The 21795-nt window shown below is 38.0% G+C and overlaps 1 protein-coding gene across 8 annotated transcripts in view; it reads right to left on the reverse strand.

Annotated features, from left to right (window-relative positions):
* The window catches only part of FRY (FRY microtubule binding protein), a 253298-nt gene that overhangs the window by 19791 nt on the left and 211712 nt on the right, over nucleotides 1-21795 (reverse strand). For all 8 annotated transcript variants that reach the window (XM_069808041.1, XM_069808038.1, XM_069808037.1 and 5 more), the window contains 9 exons: nucleotides 17901-18041; nucleotides 16975-17154; nucleotides 15725-15886; nucleotides 14831-14905; nucleotides 13607-13777; nucleotides 8539-8739; nucleotides 7835-7996; nucleotides 4180-4343; nucleotides 2773-2962 (listed from right to left, as the gene is read on the reverse strand). In XM_069808041.1, the coding sequence (XP_069664142.1) occupies nucleotides 2773-2962; nucleotides 4180-4343; nucleotides 7835-7996; nucleotides 8539-8739; nucleotides 13607-13777; nucleotides 14831-14905; nucleotides 15725-15886; nucleotides 16975-17154; nucleotides 17901-18041 (1446 nt within the window). The remainder of the gene's footprint in view (nucleotides 1-2772; nucleotides 2963-4179; nucleotides 4344-7834; nucleotides 7997-8538; nucleotides 8740-13606; nucleotides 13778-14830; nucleotides 14906-15724; nucleotides 15887-16974; nucleotides 17155-17900; nucleotides 18042-21795) is intronic.

Here is a 21795-nt window from a genome sequence, read left to right on the forward strand (position 1 = left end):
GAGTTAAGCATTGGACTACATTTCCTAGGAACGTTGTGAAGTTCCACCTTAGCCTAAAGGTTAAGAACAGTCTAGAGAAAAAAGTTAAAAATCATTTGACTGGAATGAAGGTTACAGTTGATCCTGTCCTGGGCAAGATAAGGAACATGAACTCTTCAGGTCCCTTCCAGCACACATCTACTCATGTGTTTTAACAGTTCTAGTTTATTTTATGAAAATAACTTCCTCAAAGCATTTCAGTGATGGCTTCATCAAAAGCTGACCAGTGTACTGTTTAGATTCAAGAAAACATATTCTTCCTTTACTGCTTTCCTTTTCAGATATTCGTAAAAGCAATGATTAATCTACAGCTACGAAGATAGCAGTCTTGAACAGTGTTTTAAAATATTAAAATGTGAAACAGCGAGAGACTGTACTTTGGTATCTATGTATAGTACTTCACTAAATACATTTATTTAGCAATTACATGGACTGTAAGTTATCATCTCAGCTATGTCCTTCCAGGTGCAGATTACAGTGGCTGAAATCTTTCAAGCGAGGTCTGAATGCAGTATGTATTTTATGACATGAGACTACTCTTAATAATAATGCCAACCACCAGCATATTATGAATAGGTATACGCCTGCATATAGTTGCTGAGCTTTGTGTCAATGTAAATAATAATGCAATATTCTCAGAACATTTTCTTCTTAACTTCAGGTTTCCTCTTCTGAGAAGAGGACTTTTCATAACAAAATGGCTTGACTGTGGAAACTACTTACTAGCTCTCAAATCTACTTGTCTTGGAACTGGCTGGTCTGCTGGAAGACATTTGATTCAATGGAATACCAAGAGGCAGCCATAAAGATAATCTAGAGACTTCTGAACTATGACTTGTTTACAGGGAAAGTACTTCAATAATTTCAGGAATTTTAAACAAGTTTAGCGTGTTGTCGGCAAACATCCAAGATACCATTAACTTGATGCAGACTGAAATGTAGGTGCCCTGGAAAATGCACTTCTTTCACTTCACCAAGTATTTAGTTGACAAGCTCCTCCAAACAAGGATTTTATTTCACAGTTAAATATTTTGGCAGTACTTTGTGTTGCAAGCCTAGCACATATTGGGCTTGTTTCTGAAACTTCCTGTTGGTGAGGGTCAAAAGTCTTTTAAGTTAGTGGATGAGTAGTAAAGTTTGATGGTGCAAACACAGTACAGTTCCAGACAAGCTGGGATCTTATGAAAAAAATCTGGGAAAATAATACTCCTATGTTTTAACTCTGAAGAGGAGAACAAAGCTTTTTTAATAAACTAAAAATACGGCTTTAACTCCAGCTAGAAAATTCTGGTTTGTTGATACTATTAACACCTTTTTTTTTTTTTAATTACTATTATTCAGGTTTTGCTGTTGTTTAATTTTTTTTGGAGAGCAGTATTGTATCTTTCTCCTCCAGTATCAACTGAAGAAAATGAGTAGGCTATCTTCTGAATATAGGGCAAGCACAACAGCAAATGTAGTGTGTGCATGCCAGGATTTAAACAGATACTTTACAGGTGATGTTTAGGTCTTGCGTTACACAGTTTTATTTATTTAGTTTTCAGAAGTGTGACACCCGTTCCCTTTCACCGCTTCAAGGAGAACAAAAAGGACAAATAACTCTCAGAACACTTGAACAGGGCTATTAACCTCTAGGACTGACATAATGGCTGAAAAGCTCAAATACACATCATAAGGAAACAGAGGACTAATTTTCAAAATTGAACTCTCATGCACTCAAGTCAGTACTGTTTTGTTCTTCCAAATGGGTATTTATCAGTGTTTAAAAGAATGCCTATACGGCACCCATATATACAGCGGTGTAATATTTAAAGGAGGACAGAGTGTGCAGCTAGAGAAGACAACGATTAACTCCAGTGGAGCACACAGGAAACAGGATGGAGAAGAGATTCTTACTGTATGATGCTTCTTTCTTACAAGGATAGTCTTAAAGATATGAAAAGATCTTAAGACTGTGTATTTATTAGCAGGGTACCCATTGCTAGTAAATAATTGTATACTCTGCGATCATGGGTACTTAAACTCTGCATGAAGTTACCTGGCTGCTGTGTACACTGCTGCAGCATGCTAAACATCCCGCAGCTGCCTCATATAAAGCAGCAGAAACTATTAAAAAAGGCTTTAAGACTAATTACAGGTAAAACCAGACAATCATTCCTTAGAACAGCTTGTAATCTTGACTCCTTTTTTTTCTTATCTTTTTGCAAGATTCTTATCTTCGCAAGCATACAGTTTTAGAAAGGAGAAATGTATTTCTAGTCTTCAGACTCAATCTCTAGAATTTACGTTACATGATGGCAGCTGGATATTTCTATTCAGTTAGGTACAGAATATTTAATAATGTTGACATTTACATGGGCATGGTCAGAATTCAAAAGTTTGAGATAAAAGAACAGATTAACAATAGTTTGAGATTAAAAAGCTGTTTCCTGTCTCTTACAGTTATTGTTTCAGGCTGTTTCTAAAGTACTGAAGAAAATACTCTTTAAAGTGGATCCATATTTTATAAGGTTATCTCCAAACATGCAAGTATAAGATACATACTATTTTTATGACAAAACTGGTGCTAGAAGACAGTTCTGCATGAAGATCTACTATGGCAATTCTGCAGCATGCAAAATTACAATGGTTATATACCTAGTAGTTCACTACTGGTATTACTATCAAGAACCATCCGAACAGCCACACACAATCTAAACATTTTGATTTTCTATCTTCAACTTATTTTCTCACCTTAAACAGGGAAGAGAACACATGAAATGTATACACTGCACAGGAACCATCAGAGTCGCACATGAGCTGGTTGATATGACTACGCCAGGCTTCTTCTGCATCATCACATGCTGCTGGCTGAAATGCAGCAAGGATGGCAGAAAAAAATGGTGAGGGAGGAGGGGAGGCATTTCGATCAACATCTCCAAAACTGAAGGAGAAAAAAAAATAAACTGTGATGAAAGGAGAATACCAAGAAGGTGGCAGATAAAATACGTTATAGCAGAATGTTATAATCACAGGACCAATTACAGCACCTTTCTAAAAATATTCATGAACTTTCAAATTACTTTTGAAGGTTGGCAAGATGTTGGCTACAACAAGAAAAACCTCCAAATCAGAATCCCTGTCTTCAGGCAGCTATCATCTATACTTCCTCCATCCCAGAATACTTGAATTGTTTTATCGTACCATTGTTTGGAGGAAGAAGGCTGAAACTTCACAGGAGGATAAAGCCCATGAAGAAAAACTCCTTTTCTAGGAAAATTTGGTTTTAATAATGTATAGCAGAAGTACTGAAAAGAATCTCAGTGTGTACAAACTTTATATATACTGACCTGCTTGGTTCCCCCCCAATGTAATGGATTGGAGAAGATCCATCCCTTCTCCACACTGTTCTTAGGACAGAGCATTATTTTGGCACTCCATGGTCAGTGAAACAGGCTGACTACCATTTTTAAAGGGTATTAAGCTACTTGAGCTTGTGTATTTTCCTTTGGGATAGAGAAATACTTCCTATGGCTCCCAAGAACAGGAACTGTGATTCTGAAACATGGTGCTCAGACAGAGAGCGAGCTTCTTCATATATCCTCATTCCTTTCCTTTCCTTTCCATAAATATGGGCTAATTGCAGTCTAACTCAGCACCCAAAATCTGAAAGAGCTCCATAAGGCATGGAAAAATCTTGATGCCTTGTTGCAACATATACTGGGCCATGTTCACCAGCAGCCTCAAGAGTATGCAGATGGGATTTTTGACAATATCATGACTTCCTTATGACCTTTAAGAAATCAGAAGGATGAATACATGGGTGACCTGTTGAACAGATAACTAAGCAGTATTTCCATTACTGCGAATCTTTAAAAACCCCTTTTCAATTTTGATAAAAATATATTATATATATAATGACTAACTGCATAGATGTATGTAAAAATCCTATCTTGTTTCTCCTAGAAGGAAAATCTCAGGCGTTTTTTTGAGTTGTGTGATAATTATGCAGGTAATTAGAGCATTGTCTTCTAACTGCTCTAAACTCATGAGAATTCTATAACTCTGGTGGCCAAAAAGCCATTCCATTAAATAACACCTTGTTACCACTTCGTTGTACAGTGTAAAAGAAAATTTATGAATAATAGCATATACAAGTACCTAGCAAGAGCAAATTGTTCCAGCCTGTCAACTTTCTCTTCAGTCTCTGTCATATCCAGACTAAGGCTATCACTGCATTCAAATGCTCCAGGGAGCTCATTTGTAGACCCTGAAAGGTCATCCTCATGGACTGCTGTATCTTGTTCTTCATGGACAGCTTCAACCTAGGGGAGTGAATCATGATGTCTTAGAAAACAGCAAATTACTAAGTTAGTTCCACTACTAAATAGAAAGCATTTAATGAAAAAACCCACATGACAACATATTAAATTGCACAGATATATATAAAGCCACAGATTATAAATGACATGAATCAAGTTACACTTCTTAAAAAATATGCTATTTGCTTAACTTGCTGTCTTGGATCAATATTATTTTCAAGGCATTTCTTCAACTTAATTTGTCTAGCAAAATTTCAGATTTCAATGCATTTGGTAACATAGCAGGGGAGTGTTTTTTCAGGCAAAACAATCGGGTTCTTGTTACTGTCAAGCTGTCGTTGCCACTTACCACTTTATAGTGTCCAAGAGTGTATTAAAGACTCTCAAAATATATTGAAAACAATCACTGTCTGAAAGACTATATGCATGTTTAGAATTGAGAATTTTTTTCATCATGTCATTTACATAATAACTTCCATTCAAGAGGAATCCAAAGCATTCTACGGGCCATTAAAAGGATTATGCTTCTATCATTTCCTTCCTTTTTCATCCATTAGCACCTAAAGCTCTTGATTTCTTTTTGAAACCTTCCAATTTCTCTTGCATTTTTGGTTGAACAAATGTTGTTTTAATCTTTCGGCTTTTGTCTGCATCATCCATAGCATCCTGCAAAGCAGTTCGTGTAGGGATGGATGACTGCAGTGGGTAGCTCAAACTCTTTATCTTTTCTGTATGGGCTATCTCGTAAGGTATGTGTTTGTGCACGTAGGCATACGTGCATGTACATACAAGTGTTGGGAGCGGGTAGGGAGGGAAATCCATGGCAAGTGGAATTAAAAGAGAAAAGTGGCCCTCTGCAGGTTACCAGACCTGCTTGGATCCTACAGATAAATTCCAGGGATTTGCATTTCTAAAAATTAAACAAAACTTGTATCAGAAAGGACAAGATCAGAAATTAAGTAGGAGAAAGTTTTTTTGGTTTGGTTTGGTTTCTAAGGGAAAGGGATAGGAATATTCCTGAGTCCAGGGTGGATGAAATGAATCAGAGCACAAACCATCTTGAAAAGAGAAATGAAAGCTATAGGGCTGAATTACCAGAATATGAACCAGAGCAGCTGGCAAGAAGTGTAAATGTTTTATGCTTCTTCAAGAAGTAGTTAGTATTCACCACTTTCAAATATGAAATATTAGCTTGAAAGAACCATTGGTTTGTTCACTGTAATGACAGTGTTTGTATCAGGAAAACACATTTTGATGGGTAAGGGAGGAAGAAAGAGGAAGCAAACACCTCTCACCCATTGGAGTCCAATATGATGCCCAAAAAGCAAAACAAAAAAGTGGACTCTGAATATTCATGCAGGATTGGAGTACACTTGCAGAAATTGGTGAGTTTAGGTAACTTGAAAAATATATAAACCAGCATCATCTGAATCTTTGTATCACTCACAGCTTTATCCATCACTGCCTTCTCTTATAAATACCATCTTAATTATTGTGATCACTATCTTTAACAGAAAATAAGTTTAACTAATTGCACACCGTTAACATAATACCTGGGTTTTGGCACTGAAACATTTGAGAAGAGGCCCACTTAATCAGTCTGTTGCTCTCATTCATTGTGTCTATTTAAAAGCTGAGTTGATATTTTTGGTTTTGCTTATGATGCAACAACTAAACATTTTTGTACAGCACTAAAAAAGTAACAAAAAATTTTCCTCTGCATTGCTGACATACCATTAGCTCTCTGAAAGTAAGAACTCAGAGGAAAAGAGAAACAGGAATGAGCTCAGATTTTCTGTTATCAAATTAAGTAAAATTATTTAGGTGCAAGTTTCAAGTTTTCAGACTAAAAATTGGATGACTTCTTCCTTACAATAAATAAAACCCCAGGCATTTTAACATTGTTTATACTGAGCCCAATTTGTTTGGAGTAAAATTACAGAAGTATGCATACTAGAAGAAAATATCTTTGAAGCAAAAACCACCAAGGCGGCCTTCTGTGTAAAGCTTATCAATTCAAACATCTTTGTAATACTGGCAAATCCCTGTCAGCTTGGGTTATGTATTTCACCAATATCAAACCTGTCTCAGGACTAGCTGAATTTGTCTGTGAATCCCACAAGAAACAGCTGTGATTTTACATTCTTCACTTATTTACTTTTTCCAAAGCTTTTCATTTTTTCATTAACACTGGTGCATGGGTATTGGGACATTAAAGACATTTTCACAGTAAAGATTCTAAAACCCCAGGCATATATGAAACTCATGAACTGTGATTTGCAATTCGTAATGTACATACCATTAGCTACTGCAGCTGGATGCATGAGATTAGCTGCAGTCACCACCTGCAAACATATCTGTTCTGACTGCAGCTTCCTGAACTGAAATTCTGCCAACTTCTGCTGCTTATGGTTGTTATGTGGTAACTTGCCTACCAACAGTTGTTTTGACAAATGATAATGAGTTTACCTTTCCCACAACTATTATTTTGAGAGGTTCCCCTCCTTTCCTATCCTTACCCACATTTCCCTCCTCCTGTCCCTTCTTCCTCCTGGGGAGGTTTCTGTTCAATTCAGCACAATTCCAACCTCCTTTTCTATGACCTCTTCACTAGAAGAGAGGCCGATGATTACACAAGACGTATTCTTCCCCTGCCCCATTCTCCTACACTGCTATTTCTGCAGAAGTCACCCAGTTTAGACATGACAGAGAAAGCTTTACTGGTAAGGCAACAGCGTCATAAAGCCACTAACCCACACATACCCCCTGCTCCAGATTATATTTCTGGAGAGACATTGAGAGGGGTAGGTTCACCAGATCTCCCACAAACAAGTATTATCAAACAGAAAATTAAAGAAACTGTCCCCACATTGATAATAACTTACCAACCTTAGTCTATGTTCATCTTCTGATACAATTGTCTGAAATAAACTGTGCTGAACATGGTTGTTGTATCCTTGCAAATCCTGCCTCCCCACCCCCCCAAGATGGCTTAATATTGCGGTCATGAATTTAAAATTTCTGAGTGTCTGCCAAAAGGCAGGAACTGAATCCAGTGCACACAACTGTACAATAGGTTCCCACATACAAAAAAATCTCAGAGAATACACGCATACACCCACCACGAGTTGGCATATCATTCTTTTAAATCCCCGTGAAGAACAAAAGAATATTCCCTTAGGGTTGTAACTTGTAGCCAGTTCACGAATTTGTCCTCCAATGAGCTTGTAGTATCTTGGTGTATATGTTGTGCAATATACTTAAGAAACAATAAATAAAAACTTTTAATTAAGAAAGTATAAGTAGAAAGGAAAGAGTATGAATGTGCGGGAACATATGAATGTATTGTACTATGCCATACACTGACATACAGGAAGTCAGAATGAACTTGCTTTCACAGATGAAACCTTTCATGAAAGTGTAAGTAAAATAAACTTGTAAAAGTGTTATGTAAAATACAGTCCAGTTGGAAAAGAAAGTAAAAATATGTTCACCTTGGATCCTTCAGACACTTGGAGATTATTCATATCAGGCAAAGACACATCAAAGCTGGATGCTCCTATATTAAAATGATGAGGGTCTGCTGAGGTTGTGCCACACGATGTAGAAAGCGAGTCAATATGATTCGTATCCTCAGATGGGGAAAGAGTTATAATCTGTTTAAAAGACAACAAAAGCACAGAAGTGAGTATACAGCTACCCTACCACGCACTGCTTTTATGAACATGTAAAGCAGACATTGTCTTAAAGGGCAGTGATGGTGGCTCTCTTAGTTTGTACATGCAGCCATGTAATAACCCTTTTGATGTTTTTATCATAAAAGTCGTATGCAAACATCCCAGAAGTAAACAATGAAAACCTGACACAGTTTACCAAACTGGAGTCTTGTCCTATTTCTTTAAGTATTAGATACATCAGAAAGATTTACTACTGGCCACTTGTGCAAAATTGTCCCATAGTAATCTGTGGAAAAAAGGGCAAATAATCAGACCTGATGTTTCCTGTGTTTCGAACTTCCCATTAAAATTCCTGTTTACATTTGCAAAGAAGGGGAAATCAAGCAGCGACAAAACACTGCATTGAGTGCCACCCCCCAATTTCAGCTGATGAGATTGCACCTGGGCAAGAGGAACCTCAAAGCCCAGCTTATCTAAAACCACAACCCTATTTTTTCTTAAATTGCAAGTTTGCAACTTACTAGGTCTGAGTTCTCCAAGATTTGGCTGGTGGTCAGGTCCTCCTCCTCTGATGACTCATCGGAGTCCTCATGGTTCATTTTGTTCAGGCTGGGCGTGCTCCCCGAGAGCTGGCTCTCTTCCAGCAGCTGCATGTCACACTTGTCCAGGCTATCCAGGGACCGCCTGCGTACTCCCCAGTTGAAGTTGTCCATGCTCTCACCCTGAAATCGGATATAGGGTCAGCGTCCTTCATCTGAAACTCATCGTATACAAACCACTAATCATTAGATCAAAGTTAGGTCGAGAAATATTTCTATGTAAAAATACATACAAACTCGGTATAAGCATTGTTTTATTTGTTTACCTGGAGATAAGAGCAGAAGCATGGAAATGACAGTTAAATGAAGATTCATTCTTTTCAGTATTAGATGTTTTTCATGCATTTGCTGATTTAAGAATTCATTTTTGTAAGTCCACATATACACACACCTCAATACCAGTAGAGCAATGACAGGCAAAAGAAAAGTTTGGAAGCAATTTTAAAGGATTTTTCCATGATGTTTAAAAGTATTAGGAGCACAGTTCATAACAATGGTTCAATTGCAAAACACATGTTAAAGATTTTAGATTCTTTGCATTATATACATAACCATAATGTTGAGTGGATTTGAATGAACCTTTCATTTACACTCAAAATGTAATAGCTAAGGCAGCAGACCTTTTTAAACTTTTATTGTAGGACCATCTTGCTTATTTTTGTAACTTGAATTTACCTGAATTATTTGAAACTACACTTTGTGAATAACCTGATTAGCATTGCCTGAGAGTTCACATTTTAAAAAGGACACGGTCAAATGGACCAAACATTTTATATTGACTTTCAGTTCTGATCCCACCCACAGCTACATTAAGCCGAGTGCATTAAGCAAACTGCGTAACTATTTGTTAGGCTGGTGAACTGATACAAAGATCACTTGATTTCTTTCATGTATAAAACCAACAATTAGTCTCCCACCATTTTTCCAGTTGTTTACTTTATGTATTTGCCAGCAGACTCTATCCATTTTCCCTAATTGCACTAATTTTCTTGCTCCCTTCTCCAAGGGTAGCCAGGTTCCTATCTGGCAAATGCAGGAGCGTGTCCGCAACCGCTCCGTCATGGACCCGCAGAGGCCAAAGGGGCCTTACACAGCATGAAGGGTCTACCAGAAGTACCCAGCTGCAGTTTTGAACACTTTATCTAGATGAAAGTCCTCAACCTTGCATCAACATGGGAAGGAAATTTACGGAGAAAAATGTTTCTGCTTAAGGTTCAGGGCTGACCGTTTTAAACAAGACCGTAAGATGCAACACTCTTAAACAAGCAAACCAACTGCTCAAAATTCAAGTTGACAGGGAACTTTTAAATATGAGTTTGACAAAAATATAGTTCTGCCTAAAAAAATCATAACGGGTATCTCCTGGGTTTACGCAGATTAAAATTATGTGCAATCATAGAGAAAGAGGTCTCAGTTCAGTAAGGTCCTTTAAGCAGATTCTTAATTTTAAACACTTGACCAATCCCCATTCAGGACTACTCAGACATTTACTGAATGGGGACCAAACTGCATAAAGTGCAATTAACTAAATTGCAATCTCACCTCCTTAACAATCATCAAACTTGCACAAATAGATCTTATTTTGCACCATTGCCCTTTATTGCAATGGACTGTGGAATATGATTAGAAAGCGGGAAAGTTCAGTTTCATGACACTGAGCTTACCGCTCATGAACAAATATGAGGAAAAAAGAAAAAAATATTTTTCAGGAAAAAGACAATCCAGAAACGCAAGAACTGTAATCCACAAGAACATTTAGAACTAAGGAACGCACTACATTCAAGAGCAAAGGAACATGAAATTGTTATGAAGCCTGACACTTTATTGGAAGAACCCTGTGGTTTCATCCTGCGACTGGGATCATATGACAGTTTTGTGCGGGAAGAGAACAGAACACATCTAAGTTTTAAGAAATTAGATCTCTTTAAATCATAAAAATGTTCAGTTCCCAACTATTTATTTTAACAAATTCTTTGGTTGTCCATCCTCCTCCCCAAAGGCTGGGAGACGCAGCAATGAGCTGTCCTCCACAAACATATCAGTTACTGAACTGGCAAATGACAGAATGACATAAACGAGCAAGCAAGCAAAGATGACCGTCATCACACCCTGATCCTCATGATGCCTGGTACAGGTATCAGTAAACTTTGCAGCCCACATCTGTGGGAATATTTCTTGCTGCAGTTTTATTCTACAATGTCTTAAAGAAGCCAGCCAGCAAAAAGAAGAAAAATTAAAAGGGACACTTCCAGGGCATGCGGTTAGAAGGGGGAGTGAATTACAAGTGAGGGAAAAGGGTAAGAGAGATGAAACACAGTATTTGGGTTAGCGTAAGCTTGCTACAGGGGCACCCAGAATCATACTGAATTTAAAGAAGAGGTCAACACATGTCCATGAAGATGCAGTTGTTTTTTTTATAGTCTGCTAAGCAATCTTTCTTTCACAGTTAACTAGGAGGGAAGATGTATTTAAGAGGCTGTTCATTTTTATCTACAGCAGGAGCAAAGCTATCTCCTACCTGCCTGAAAAGCCACCAGTAACATGCATCAAAAGAAAAGAGTCACGTATGATAAATGTGTCTGGCCAGCAGTGAGCAGGTACCACACAGAACTTCCCACAACCACCACCCTCTGGTAAAGGGGCAGACGTGCCCTTGCAGCCACTTTAAACATTGCAGCAACCCAGGGGAAAGGAGAGACGCAGAAAGGGCAGTAAAAAGTAACCCTACGTGGGGGAGGGCAGCGTAGCTCCTCCATAGAGCCGGTAAGAATCATTCAAAACTTCTTTCACACAAGTTTTTATCCTTACCGTATTGACAAAGTATGCAAAGTTAATGGAGTCACACAAATATGGTAGGGTACAGGCAAAAGTGTTGTGGAACTGCATAGTAAGGCACTACTCCCGTATGGTTGTATCTTTTAAAGTACAGGCATTTTGAGACAAAGATTTCTGGGGCGTTGTGTTTGCATAAGAACTAATGTACAAGCTACCAGAAACAAATACACAAAATACTGTTGCTGATTTTTGTATCATTTGTACAACTCATTACAATTATCGATCATTTCAGTTCTCTCTATACATTGATAAACTGCATGTTTAGGTCCCAAACTGGCAACCGCTGATGGTGTCTTTTCAGTTTTCTTCACAGGGTAAGTAAGTCCAGCAAAGCTGGTAGGAGTATATAGCTGAATTAAGTTAAACTGTATGAATTAATTAATTTCTTCAATTAAATTCAGGCTGGTAGGCAATGACATAAACTTTCTGAAGAGGTCTCAGGTATCAGCTTTAGCAAGATGCTAACAGGAGCCCATATACCACAAATGAAAAGCTGGAAATTATATATAATTTGCCTATGGAAACAAATGGCCCAAACTTTACTATATTGTAAATAATGAAGTTCTTTTGTTTCTACATATTATTCATGCACAAAGATACTAAAAGGAGAAATGGCTCAATTTGAAAAATGCCCATACTAGAATTAAGGTATCTTAAAATTTGTGGAGACTGTTGAACATGTCAAAACCAAACTTGAAATGAAGCAGAACTTTTGAAAAAGACCTCAAAAATATTTCTAATACAAGACAAAAAATGAAGCACCTGCCAGAAGTGCAAGCACACGCACACCACCCACCTACGCACACACTGAAGAGGGGGAGGGCAACAACAAAACTATGATGTTATTCTATAATACAAATTTGCAAGAAGGCATAACATATGTTGGCATATCTGAGTTCAAGTAGCATTCTTACCTGAAGTTCCTGGGTAGCAGATATAACAGATAGAAAAACAAATAGAAAGAATCTATGTAAAATTACTGTATTAAAGACATCATAGACAAACATTTGCCTACAATTGTAACTAACATTATTACAGAAACTTCAACTCTTCAGCCTATCTTTTAAGTTTGAAAATAACCATTACTCGCTTTCTCCTTCAACCTTTCTCCTCATTGGAAAAAAAATTAAAATTCAGATGTACATGAGTTCACACCTGAGGGGTCTGTTACCCACACCCGAGGGGTCTGTTACCTTAAAATTATTTTACTACTGTAATTCAACTAGGGAGAAAAATGATTATTTCCTAGTGTATGCATGTTCTTCTCAGGGCTAAGAGCGATGCCTGAGAGAATTCATGTTAAAATCGAGTCCAGATTATGACAAGACAATTTGTGAAACTGTTAGGTTTGCTGAACATCTGCACCTTAAATATTTCAAAAGAGCTAACAATTTCTGAACTTCTAAATAGCAACAAAATTGTTAGACTTGTTTGGCAATGGATATTCATTTTTGGCCTTTCTCACCCAAATAGAAAGAAATACTCCAAGTTTGATATAAGCAAGATTAAAGGGTGTAGCCCCCCAAAATTCAGCAGTTCTTCAACTTTTTCCCTTCATCAGTCTCAGCTCAAGGTGAGCTGACAGGCTTCACCTGTCAAGACTTGATCCGGGCCCTCAGGCTTCTGTTTAGCTCCTGCACAAAATGATGAAATCACGGACACCTAAGCGGAGTGGAAGGCACATCTCTTGAAGCACTAGTGATTTCATCAGCAGTTGCAGGAGTTAACAACAGCCCGAAGGCCTGAATTCATGTTTTGGAGGGTTACTCATGAACCAACAGATTGGAACAGTTTCATTTTATGGGTTTTTAATCAGCAAATATATTTTTGTTAACAATTTAGACCTTTAAAAATTGTATCTAAAATAAATTCACTTCAGAGTAAATTCACTGACAAGGTACTAGAACAGAGGCTTTATCTTCCAGTAACAGTTTTGCAGTTTCCTAAAGTAGATTCAGAAAGGAAGGGTGTGGTAGCCTCTTACTGTTATGCTACTGAAATAAACACTAAGTGAACATTATAAATAATCTGAACTCAAAACTAAGTTTATAGTTACACAGTTAAAGTTTTATGTTACAAGAAGAGCATAGTGTTTAGTAGGAAGAATATCAAACTGTTTTAATAAAAAAGCTGTTTCAGAGAAAATATACCGTACCTCCCCATCTTCCAGCTCAACATCTAGGAAATCAAAGTCCCTAAAGACTCTGAATTGTTGTTCACTGTTTGAATCATCCATGTTCTCCTGCTCCCTTGTTCCGTCTTCTGAAGACACCAAGCTCGTCTGGTGCTCAATCAGATCCAAATCACCACAGGAAGAAAAAATTACCTACAAGTCAAAGGATTTCTCTTGTAACAAACTGTTCCCTCTGGTTGTTTCTTCCTAAAAGCTGTAATTGGTTATTCGGGAGACTGTATTTCCAGTACACACCTAATTCCTTCACTGAGTATTTTTAGAACACTCTTTATTATTTATGTTGGACAGGTGCCTTCAGATTAAACTTGTACAAAGAAACAACTTCATACTGCAGGAACACATCCAAGAATATTACAGCTACCGCCTAACGGCTGCAGATTGATGTTGCCTGGATGTTTGTATACAATTATAGGAACAAAATTCAGAGAACTTAGCAAAGAAAATACTGTCAAGGGATGAGATAGTAAGTTTATAAAAAATCTCTAGTTAAAAATTACATTGAAAAATATGTCAAGATTAGAAAACACAACAACCTGTAATTTTTCCTTTCCTACTAAAAATAATTATATCTGCAATGTAGTTGCAAAAATGCAATGGTCCCTGTGTTACAGAAATGAAGGACCTGTTCATCATAATACAAGTGACATACAACGTATTTGAAAACATTCAATGATCTTCCTTTCTCTGTAGAAAATATTTAATAACTATTTTAAGAGCTTCCTAACCTGGATGACCTATTGCCCATCTCCTGGCACCATAATAAAAAAATATTAATTTTTAAAGAGTAACATCAGAACTACTATCTAATGGAAAAATAAGACACCCCTCCCTCCCCAGTTTCATTTCTGTAATTTAATTTTTTATTTTATAAAGGCCCTAGATTGGTAATACTAGAGGTCATTACTCTCTACCCACTGAGATGGCATAAGTAAAACCTATAGCATCACTGATCTCTCACAGCAAAACCGTATGTAGCTCTGTAAGTAAATCGTCTTTAAGTGAGAGGGCCATTCACTCACTGGTCTATATGCTGAGAAATGCAGCGTGGGCCAGTACAAATGACAATGATAGTAATGTGACATGAAACTATGCAAATCAGGTCAGCAACTCTGGAAAACAAAGTTCTCCAATTTTAAAGTTTAGGACACAATGAAACAAAGAAACGGTCAATACAAGGCTACTTACTGAAGGGTTTTTACTCAGCCCAACTTCCTGACCACACAGAGAAAGAACATGCACCAGCTTTTCCTTTGTCCTTTTCTAGAAAACAAGACGTTTCTCAAGTGAGCATTTTTTTAACCACATTCTCCCGGTGGCTAGAAACATACATTAACAATCTTTAATTAGGAGGAACCAACCAAAGAATTAGTCATTAAGTGCTCAAAGGGTTGCTTTCAGAGCAACTATGCATACAAGGAAACAAAGAAGAGAACTGTTAATGATTTTGGTGTTTAATATTTTTAAATTAGTATATTAATTCTATTGAGCATAATAAGGAAACACTGGATCGTGTGCATCACTTCAAAAGGACAGTTCAGAAGCTTAAAATTAAGCACATGCATAATTAATTTTTACAGAATTGGGCCTCAGTCACTGTTATATAATCTGCGATATTAAAAAAAAAGAGCAATAAATACATTTATTCTGCAGGGGATTATTTTAACTGGCAAAATCAATGAGCTAATCAAACATAACTTTTAGGAAAATTGTTCCAAGGACTTCTTTTCACCTGATTTCCCAAGAAAACAACACTTAGAAAGTTGTACATGCTGTCTCTCTGCTCTCCTTGCTAATATCTGAACTCATACATCTGACCTAGACTTAGAGGTCTTAAAGAGATGCAGTCTCTGCAGGTTGAAAGGAAAACACAAGACAGACCTAGCTCAGCCCATTTCTGAGCCCAAGGCAGACACTGAGCACACACAGTCAGATGCTGCGCTGGTGCTGCTGCTGCCCCAGCCAGCCAGGAGCACTGCGCAGGGCACAGAGGACAAGCCTTTAAGAACCAAAGTGTGTGTTAATTCAGCTGCTCCCACTGCAACTTGTTAATGAGTAGTGGGCTACTTAAAAGGAGTTTACCTGAGAGTACTGGGGTCTCTTCCAGCTCACAGGAACAAGGACATTGGAGTTAGATCCTGATGAGGTTGAAGAAGTGCTTCGAGTGACAGCCATTGCCCTGGGTTTACCATCTCGTCCAGAAGAACTTTGCAGCTCATCGTACCGTCTCCCAATGATTGGAGTCTTAAACAGAGAGTAATTACTCACTAGTACTGTGCTCCAGGATGAACTTATAATGGGCCATATTACTTCAGTTGCAGGAAAAGATTACTCTGAAGATCATATACAGGGGTAAAACAAGGAATGCACCACATTTCATGACACTTGGTATGTATGTTATCTTCCACTGTGAATGTCTGAGTAACAACTGCCATACTTACTAGCTAGGGCTTATGTTCATGAATAGCTAATACTCAAAGCAACTCTCAAACTAGTTTCTAACATAAGAACTAGCAAAAAACCCAGAAAGCGTACAAAATTTATTTCAAATCCACATTTCTTGCACATGTTTTTTAACGGGTTTTTCCTAAGAGTGCTGAACACTCTGGCCCTGTTCCAACAAATATTAAAATGTTTTCTTGGATTGATGATAGGATGCTCAATATTTTCTAGAACTATACCTACATGAAACAGCAAGAAGAAACTCTTTACACAAATAGTATAAGGTGCCTTTTTATGTTCATATTTCCGTTTAACCTTACAGTCTCACTATTATTTATATGAAATAGCCTATAATGCTGCAAGCAGCCCTGCAGGTTAGTAACTATAAATAGAGTGAGTTGCCCATTAAAGTCAATAGGACCATTCAGTTCTATGAAGTTAAAAGGTGTACAGGGTTTGCAGTATAAAGACTGCTGTAAAAGAGTTCAGTCAGAAGTCAGGCAGTACTCCCTTAAAGGACATACTTCTGTGTTTAATAGTTACAGAGAACATTGGCAGCCAAGTATAAAATGCTTGGAGGGGGGTTTTATACATATAGTATACTTATATATTACAGTTGGCATAACTGCAACACAGCTTTTCCACCAGATAATTTTAAATACGGCTAACAATTCCTTCACAAAAAAAAATCTAGTAAAAATTCAGAAAGAGCCTTCCAGCATGGGTCATTAAATATGTCATGGTGAATCGAAAAGAATTTAAGAGACTTTCAGTTTGGTAATTTTCCTTTCTTTCCTAACTTTTCAGCTTTCTTAAGGAGCTGCAACATATGTTTTAGGATTATCAAATAATAGAATTAAGTTGTTAAGTAGCAGAATTACAAATAGTACCTCTGAAATATCAAAATGAAACTCTAAGGTCTTCCCTGGTAGCTCCTTGGAGGCACTGTTCCACACTCGATGTATTTCCATTTTTGAAAGATCGCTGTGTTGATAGGAGGGTAAAACTAAACTGGCAGAACGAGAAACTACCAACTTCAGGATATTCAAGGCTTCTCTCCAGTGAATGCTCTAAAAATAGGTATATTTAATCACCAAACAGAAAGAGTCACACACATTTAAGATTATTTACATTTTACAGTCATACTTTTTGCCACATAATAAAAATGTGGAATTGGAATATCACTATGCTTTCTCTCTGTTGGCCAGTAACAAGGTATGTACTTGCAGAATAATTTCAACAGCAGAGACCAAGACTTGCCAAGGTGTCGTTGTTAGGGAACTGGCCTGCAACCTGGGGGACCTAAGTGCAAGGCCAACTTGGCAAAGGGTTTAAAATCTCCTACCCGAATGCCTTAATCAGTATGAATAAATATAAGGGCCATTGCAAAATCCCCATTTAACAGAGAAGCTGACTTGACACAGGCTCTTTCCAGCTGTGAATTCCTAGTAGAAATATGTATTTTCCACTTGCCAAGAATTAGGTGCAGAAGTCTCTGAAGGGAAGCGCTTATCCCACATCTCCCTCATGCTAGTAATTAAAAAGAGTGGTCAGTCAGGCTCTGCCTGGTATTAAGCTTGCTCCCAATGCAGTGTAGCTGCAGCCTAACCCTTCCCACCCAGTGAATGCACAGCTGGGCATCTTATCTGGGGATGTGCAGTCTATGAGGCATCAGGATGTTTACAAACTAGATACCACACTGGACAGTCACAGCCCTCGCTGCTAATCTAGTCTTAAATTCTGATAAAGAAAATCAACTTATGATAGTAAATACTGCTAAGTTCCTGTGTTGATATAAAGAAGATAGGGTATTTACCTGTACGTATTTTTCAATGGTTTTTAGCACTTCCATGTTAAACTGTTTGACAGGAATAGCTGACAGGTCCATATAACTAAGAAGACTGTAGATCATCTGTAGGAGGGACTGTTGCATACTAGGAAGGCCCTTTTCTAGTAGCTGTTAAAAAAAAAAAAGAAAATAACTAAATTTTGAGACATTTCTTCTTATGGAAAAAGCCACTAGTTTCATGAATACCACTTGTACTGTTAATCTCTCTTCACTCACTGATTTTGCAATGCCATTTTACAATCATTTTACAAGTGATGATGATCCAAGTGCGAAATAAAAAGGACCTTTGAGTTGGGAGCCAAATGCTAGCCTGTTTTGATAATGGAACATACATTTTATATACGCCTGCCCTAACTTATCCAGAAAATGCATTCAGTAGTTGAATAAACTGGTAGGTAAAATTTACACTGTAATTGGGGAAGCACATCCAATAAAAACAAGGGAGTATCTTTTTATGTCTACCTTCACTGAAAGTCAGTGAGAAAAAGAGAAAACATGCTGAAGAAACAAAATTACTACTATTCAGACATCAATATATATTTATTCAAATATACTTCACTGCCAGTGCTCACTGGCTGTAACTGCCAAGGAAACGTTTACTGTTAAGGAGGAGATGGAGTCCCTGGGCTCTCTTACTGTAGAGGCTAATACAAAGAAGGGCTTGATCGAAATCCCGGAATTTTGGAACACCTGAGTGTAGATCCCAGAATACCACAATGAACCTTGGAAATGCAACTGTGCTCATATACATACATGAGAGTAATTCAGGAGGCGTAGAGACAGCCATGCTATGTTTGCACACGTGTGTGAAATATCTCAGCTGAAAATTTCCTGGAAGGTAGCACATTCTTTCATCGGTGACTGGTACTGTCCCACCCCACAAATTTCAGTGGCAATCAAATGTTATCGCTGGAGGTTACTATCAAGACTAGACTCTATCCTCCCATTCAGGCTGACAAAAAAGTTCTTCTAACATTGGTTACTAGAGATATTAGGATCTAGAAAACAATTACTTATAAAAACTCTATGCTGCCTCATGTCTTCCACCAGAGAAAAATATCAACTGTTGTCCAAGTGGAGTGCAATAATTTATTAGATGCCCTTGCTAGCCTGAATGACAAGGCTTCTCTTTTTATTGAATGAGAACACTTCATGCCAGCCAAAATGGAATGATCAGGTAGGACACACACCTATCCTATCCTGCTAAATATCTCCTGACTTCTTTCATCAGTAAAAGTGAGTACTAATTAGTGATTCATAAAACAAAGGAGGCAAATTCCATTAACAGCACAACTGATGGAACTCACTATGCTTTATCTATTCCTCTACAAAAAGACAAGACTTTTTACATTAAAGGTACTATGAGGTAACCTGCTTCAGCCCATGGATACCTTTACTGAGAGATAAAATGTGCTTAGCAATTCTTCTTCAAAATAGGGTTATAGACTTTTTCTTGCCTTCCATTAGGATCTTGCAATGGAAGGTTTGATTCCTTCCTTGTAAATAGTTTGTATGATCCAGCACATGAGCCAGTATACCATTTCAGTACAGGAATAAAAGATTAGAAGAACCTATCTGGATGAGAGAAAGCAATTTTTCGTTCTCTGACAGAGGCTACTGCATCAGATAATCACTTTTGTGATAGGAAAAAGAATTCTTGGGAAATAATGGGAATTTTTTCTCTACTTCTGGTTAGAAAGCTGTTCTAGGAACTTTATCTCTGAAAACTTACAATTTCCATTCCAGTTTATATAAATTTGTTGTCAGCAGAATCCTTTGACTTAAAATAGCTCTAGGCCCTTAAACTCTAAACATTTGTGGACTGTGCCAGTTTTCACTTGTTCAGATAAGTATATGTGGTAGTTGATAGTCCAACTGTGTACTTAAATACATCGTGAATTTGTAACAAGAAGGAGTATTTCAGTTTAAAAAAACAACAGCAACTTCAAAATGCATTTAGTACTATAAGAATTCTTTTGCTGCCAGAAGTAACAAAAAATAGCAGCAAGATGGAGTTGTGGTAACACATCATTTGGATCAGTGAATTCCAGGACAAAATGTTTCCACTGTATTTGTAAGAAGAAATCGTAACTGTTCTCAGGTTTTGGTTTTTTTTTGACTCTGGTCCATATGAACTGTTTTGAAGAATTCTGGATTCCTCTCTTGTTAGTGTGTGGTAACTATCTGGGTCTTATCTGGCTTTAAGGATCCACATTCCGTTAGCAATGTTTGTCCCCTTCCTGAAGCAGCAACTAACCGAGAACTAGGTGGAGAGCCCAGCCATCTCCTTCACGGGCTGCCTGGGCTGGCTGCTGCTGGTTGATGCAGCTGCTGGGGTGCTACCGCAGGAGATGGTTCCCTTTGCCCCTCCAAATCTGGCAGCAGGTGAGAAGAGAGACTCAGCTCTTAGGCTGTGTTGGTCAGTCAAACAAATGTTTTCTGTGTCCACTGAGGAAATAAAGAAGGATTTCACGAGCCATGTCTGATAGATGAGCTGTTACTGGGATAGTGCCTGATCTAGGACATGCTTCCCCTTGCAACAGAGGTGTTTTAATCTCTAGTGATTCCTTGGTTTTTTAACAGGTTATGAATGCTCATGCTTCTACCACAAGCAATCCTCTATCTAACAGGGAGGAGGAAGGAGGAAACATTCACTGTGAGCACATTACTATGCACTATGTGGTTTCTTGTCCCTTCTTCTTTATTAATAGCATTAGCTATTTAAGCCCAAGCATGACCCTGGAAACAATGAATCACTAGTTTAACATCCGATCCATGTCAGTTCAGATATGCTCCTAGAATGATTGTGCTCTCATGGTACAAGGTTGATTTTTAAAAATTAATATGCAAAAATCTAACATAAAATCAAAGTTAGCTTTCAGTAATGTGTTTGTATGCTGATTCTGGCAGTGGAGGTTCAGAGTTCTACTGCACTTTTAAATAATGATTTTTCCTCATCTGTAGACTGAGATCCTTAAGTATTTTTCTAGAAGAAATGATCATTTTTCATGGATGGAGCTCTAATATGTAAAACTGAGTAAGGAGCACTGCTTGTCACTGTAGGGTCTGGATAAGAACACAGTTGAAATGTCTTGTTTTATGCCAGGATCACACCCCTAGCTGACAAGCAATTACCTGCCATCAAATAGGTTAAATGCAAATTTTTGTCTGAATGGCAGTAATTGAAGCTTTTACCTTCTGCCGGGAGCTTTTGTTCTCCCAGTCTTAACTTGTGGCAGAAAGTCCCCTTCTGAAGGTATACCTGTGTGTTTGGAGGGGTCACTGTTGCAACACAGATTTCCTTTGTTATTCCTAAGCACTGCATGTCTCACAATTTCCCTTGGGGCCAAGCATTGGGGACTGAGCCAGGATTGTTAAAGCCCGAGGCTCTGTAACCAATGGCTGTAACATTCAACTGCGGATTGCCCAGTGGGGCTGTTAACCCATTTCGCTTTACCTATTGCCAGTATATCCCACAGCTGGTTTATAGGAGACGGGAGCACATTGTTTATCCTGGTCTGGGGATTAACTAAGAAGAAAAGAGGAAACATATTCTGAATGCTGGAAAAAAATCTTTTTCATGGCCACAGCAGGCCGAACAAGATGGTTTCTTGTCTTGCTCCTCCTGCAGACTGGCAGCTACCCTATGCCCATGCAAATATTCCCCAGACATGACTCAACAGGGCTGCAGTCAATGTAAATACAGAGAAAGGAAGTCGTGCTTAACTACTCTGTCATCCTGTGATGATGGTGCTATGTGAGGAATGTGACTTAATTATGGTCCAAAACCTGCCTGACTTGCTGTTAATATAGTAGCCTGGTGGCAATCTACAGCAAGGGGGAAGTGCAAAGAAAGAGTCTC

Source organism: Haliaeetus albicilla, chromosome 20 (assembly GCF_947461875.1).
Source record: "Haliaeetus albicilla chromosome 20, bHalAlb1.1, whole genome shotgun sequence".
Taxonomy (NCBI): domain Eukaryota; kingdom Metazoa; phylum Chordata; class Aves; order Accipitriformes; family Accipitridae; genus Haliaeetus; species Haliaeetus albicilla.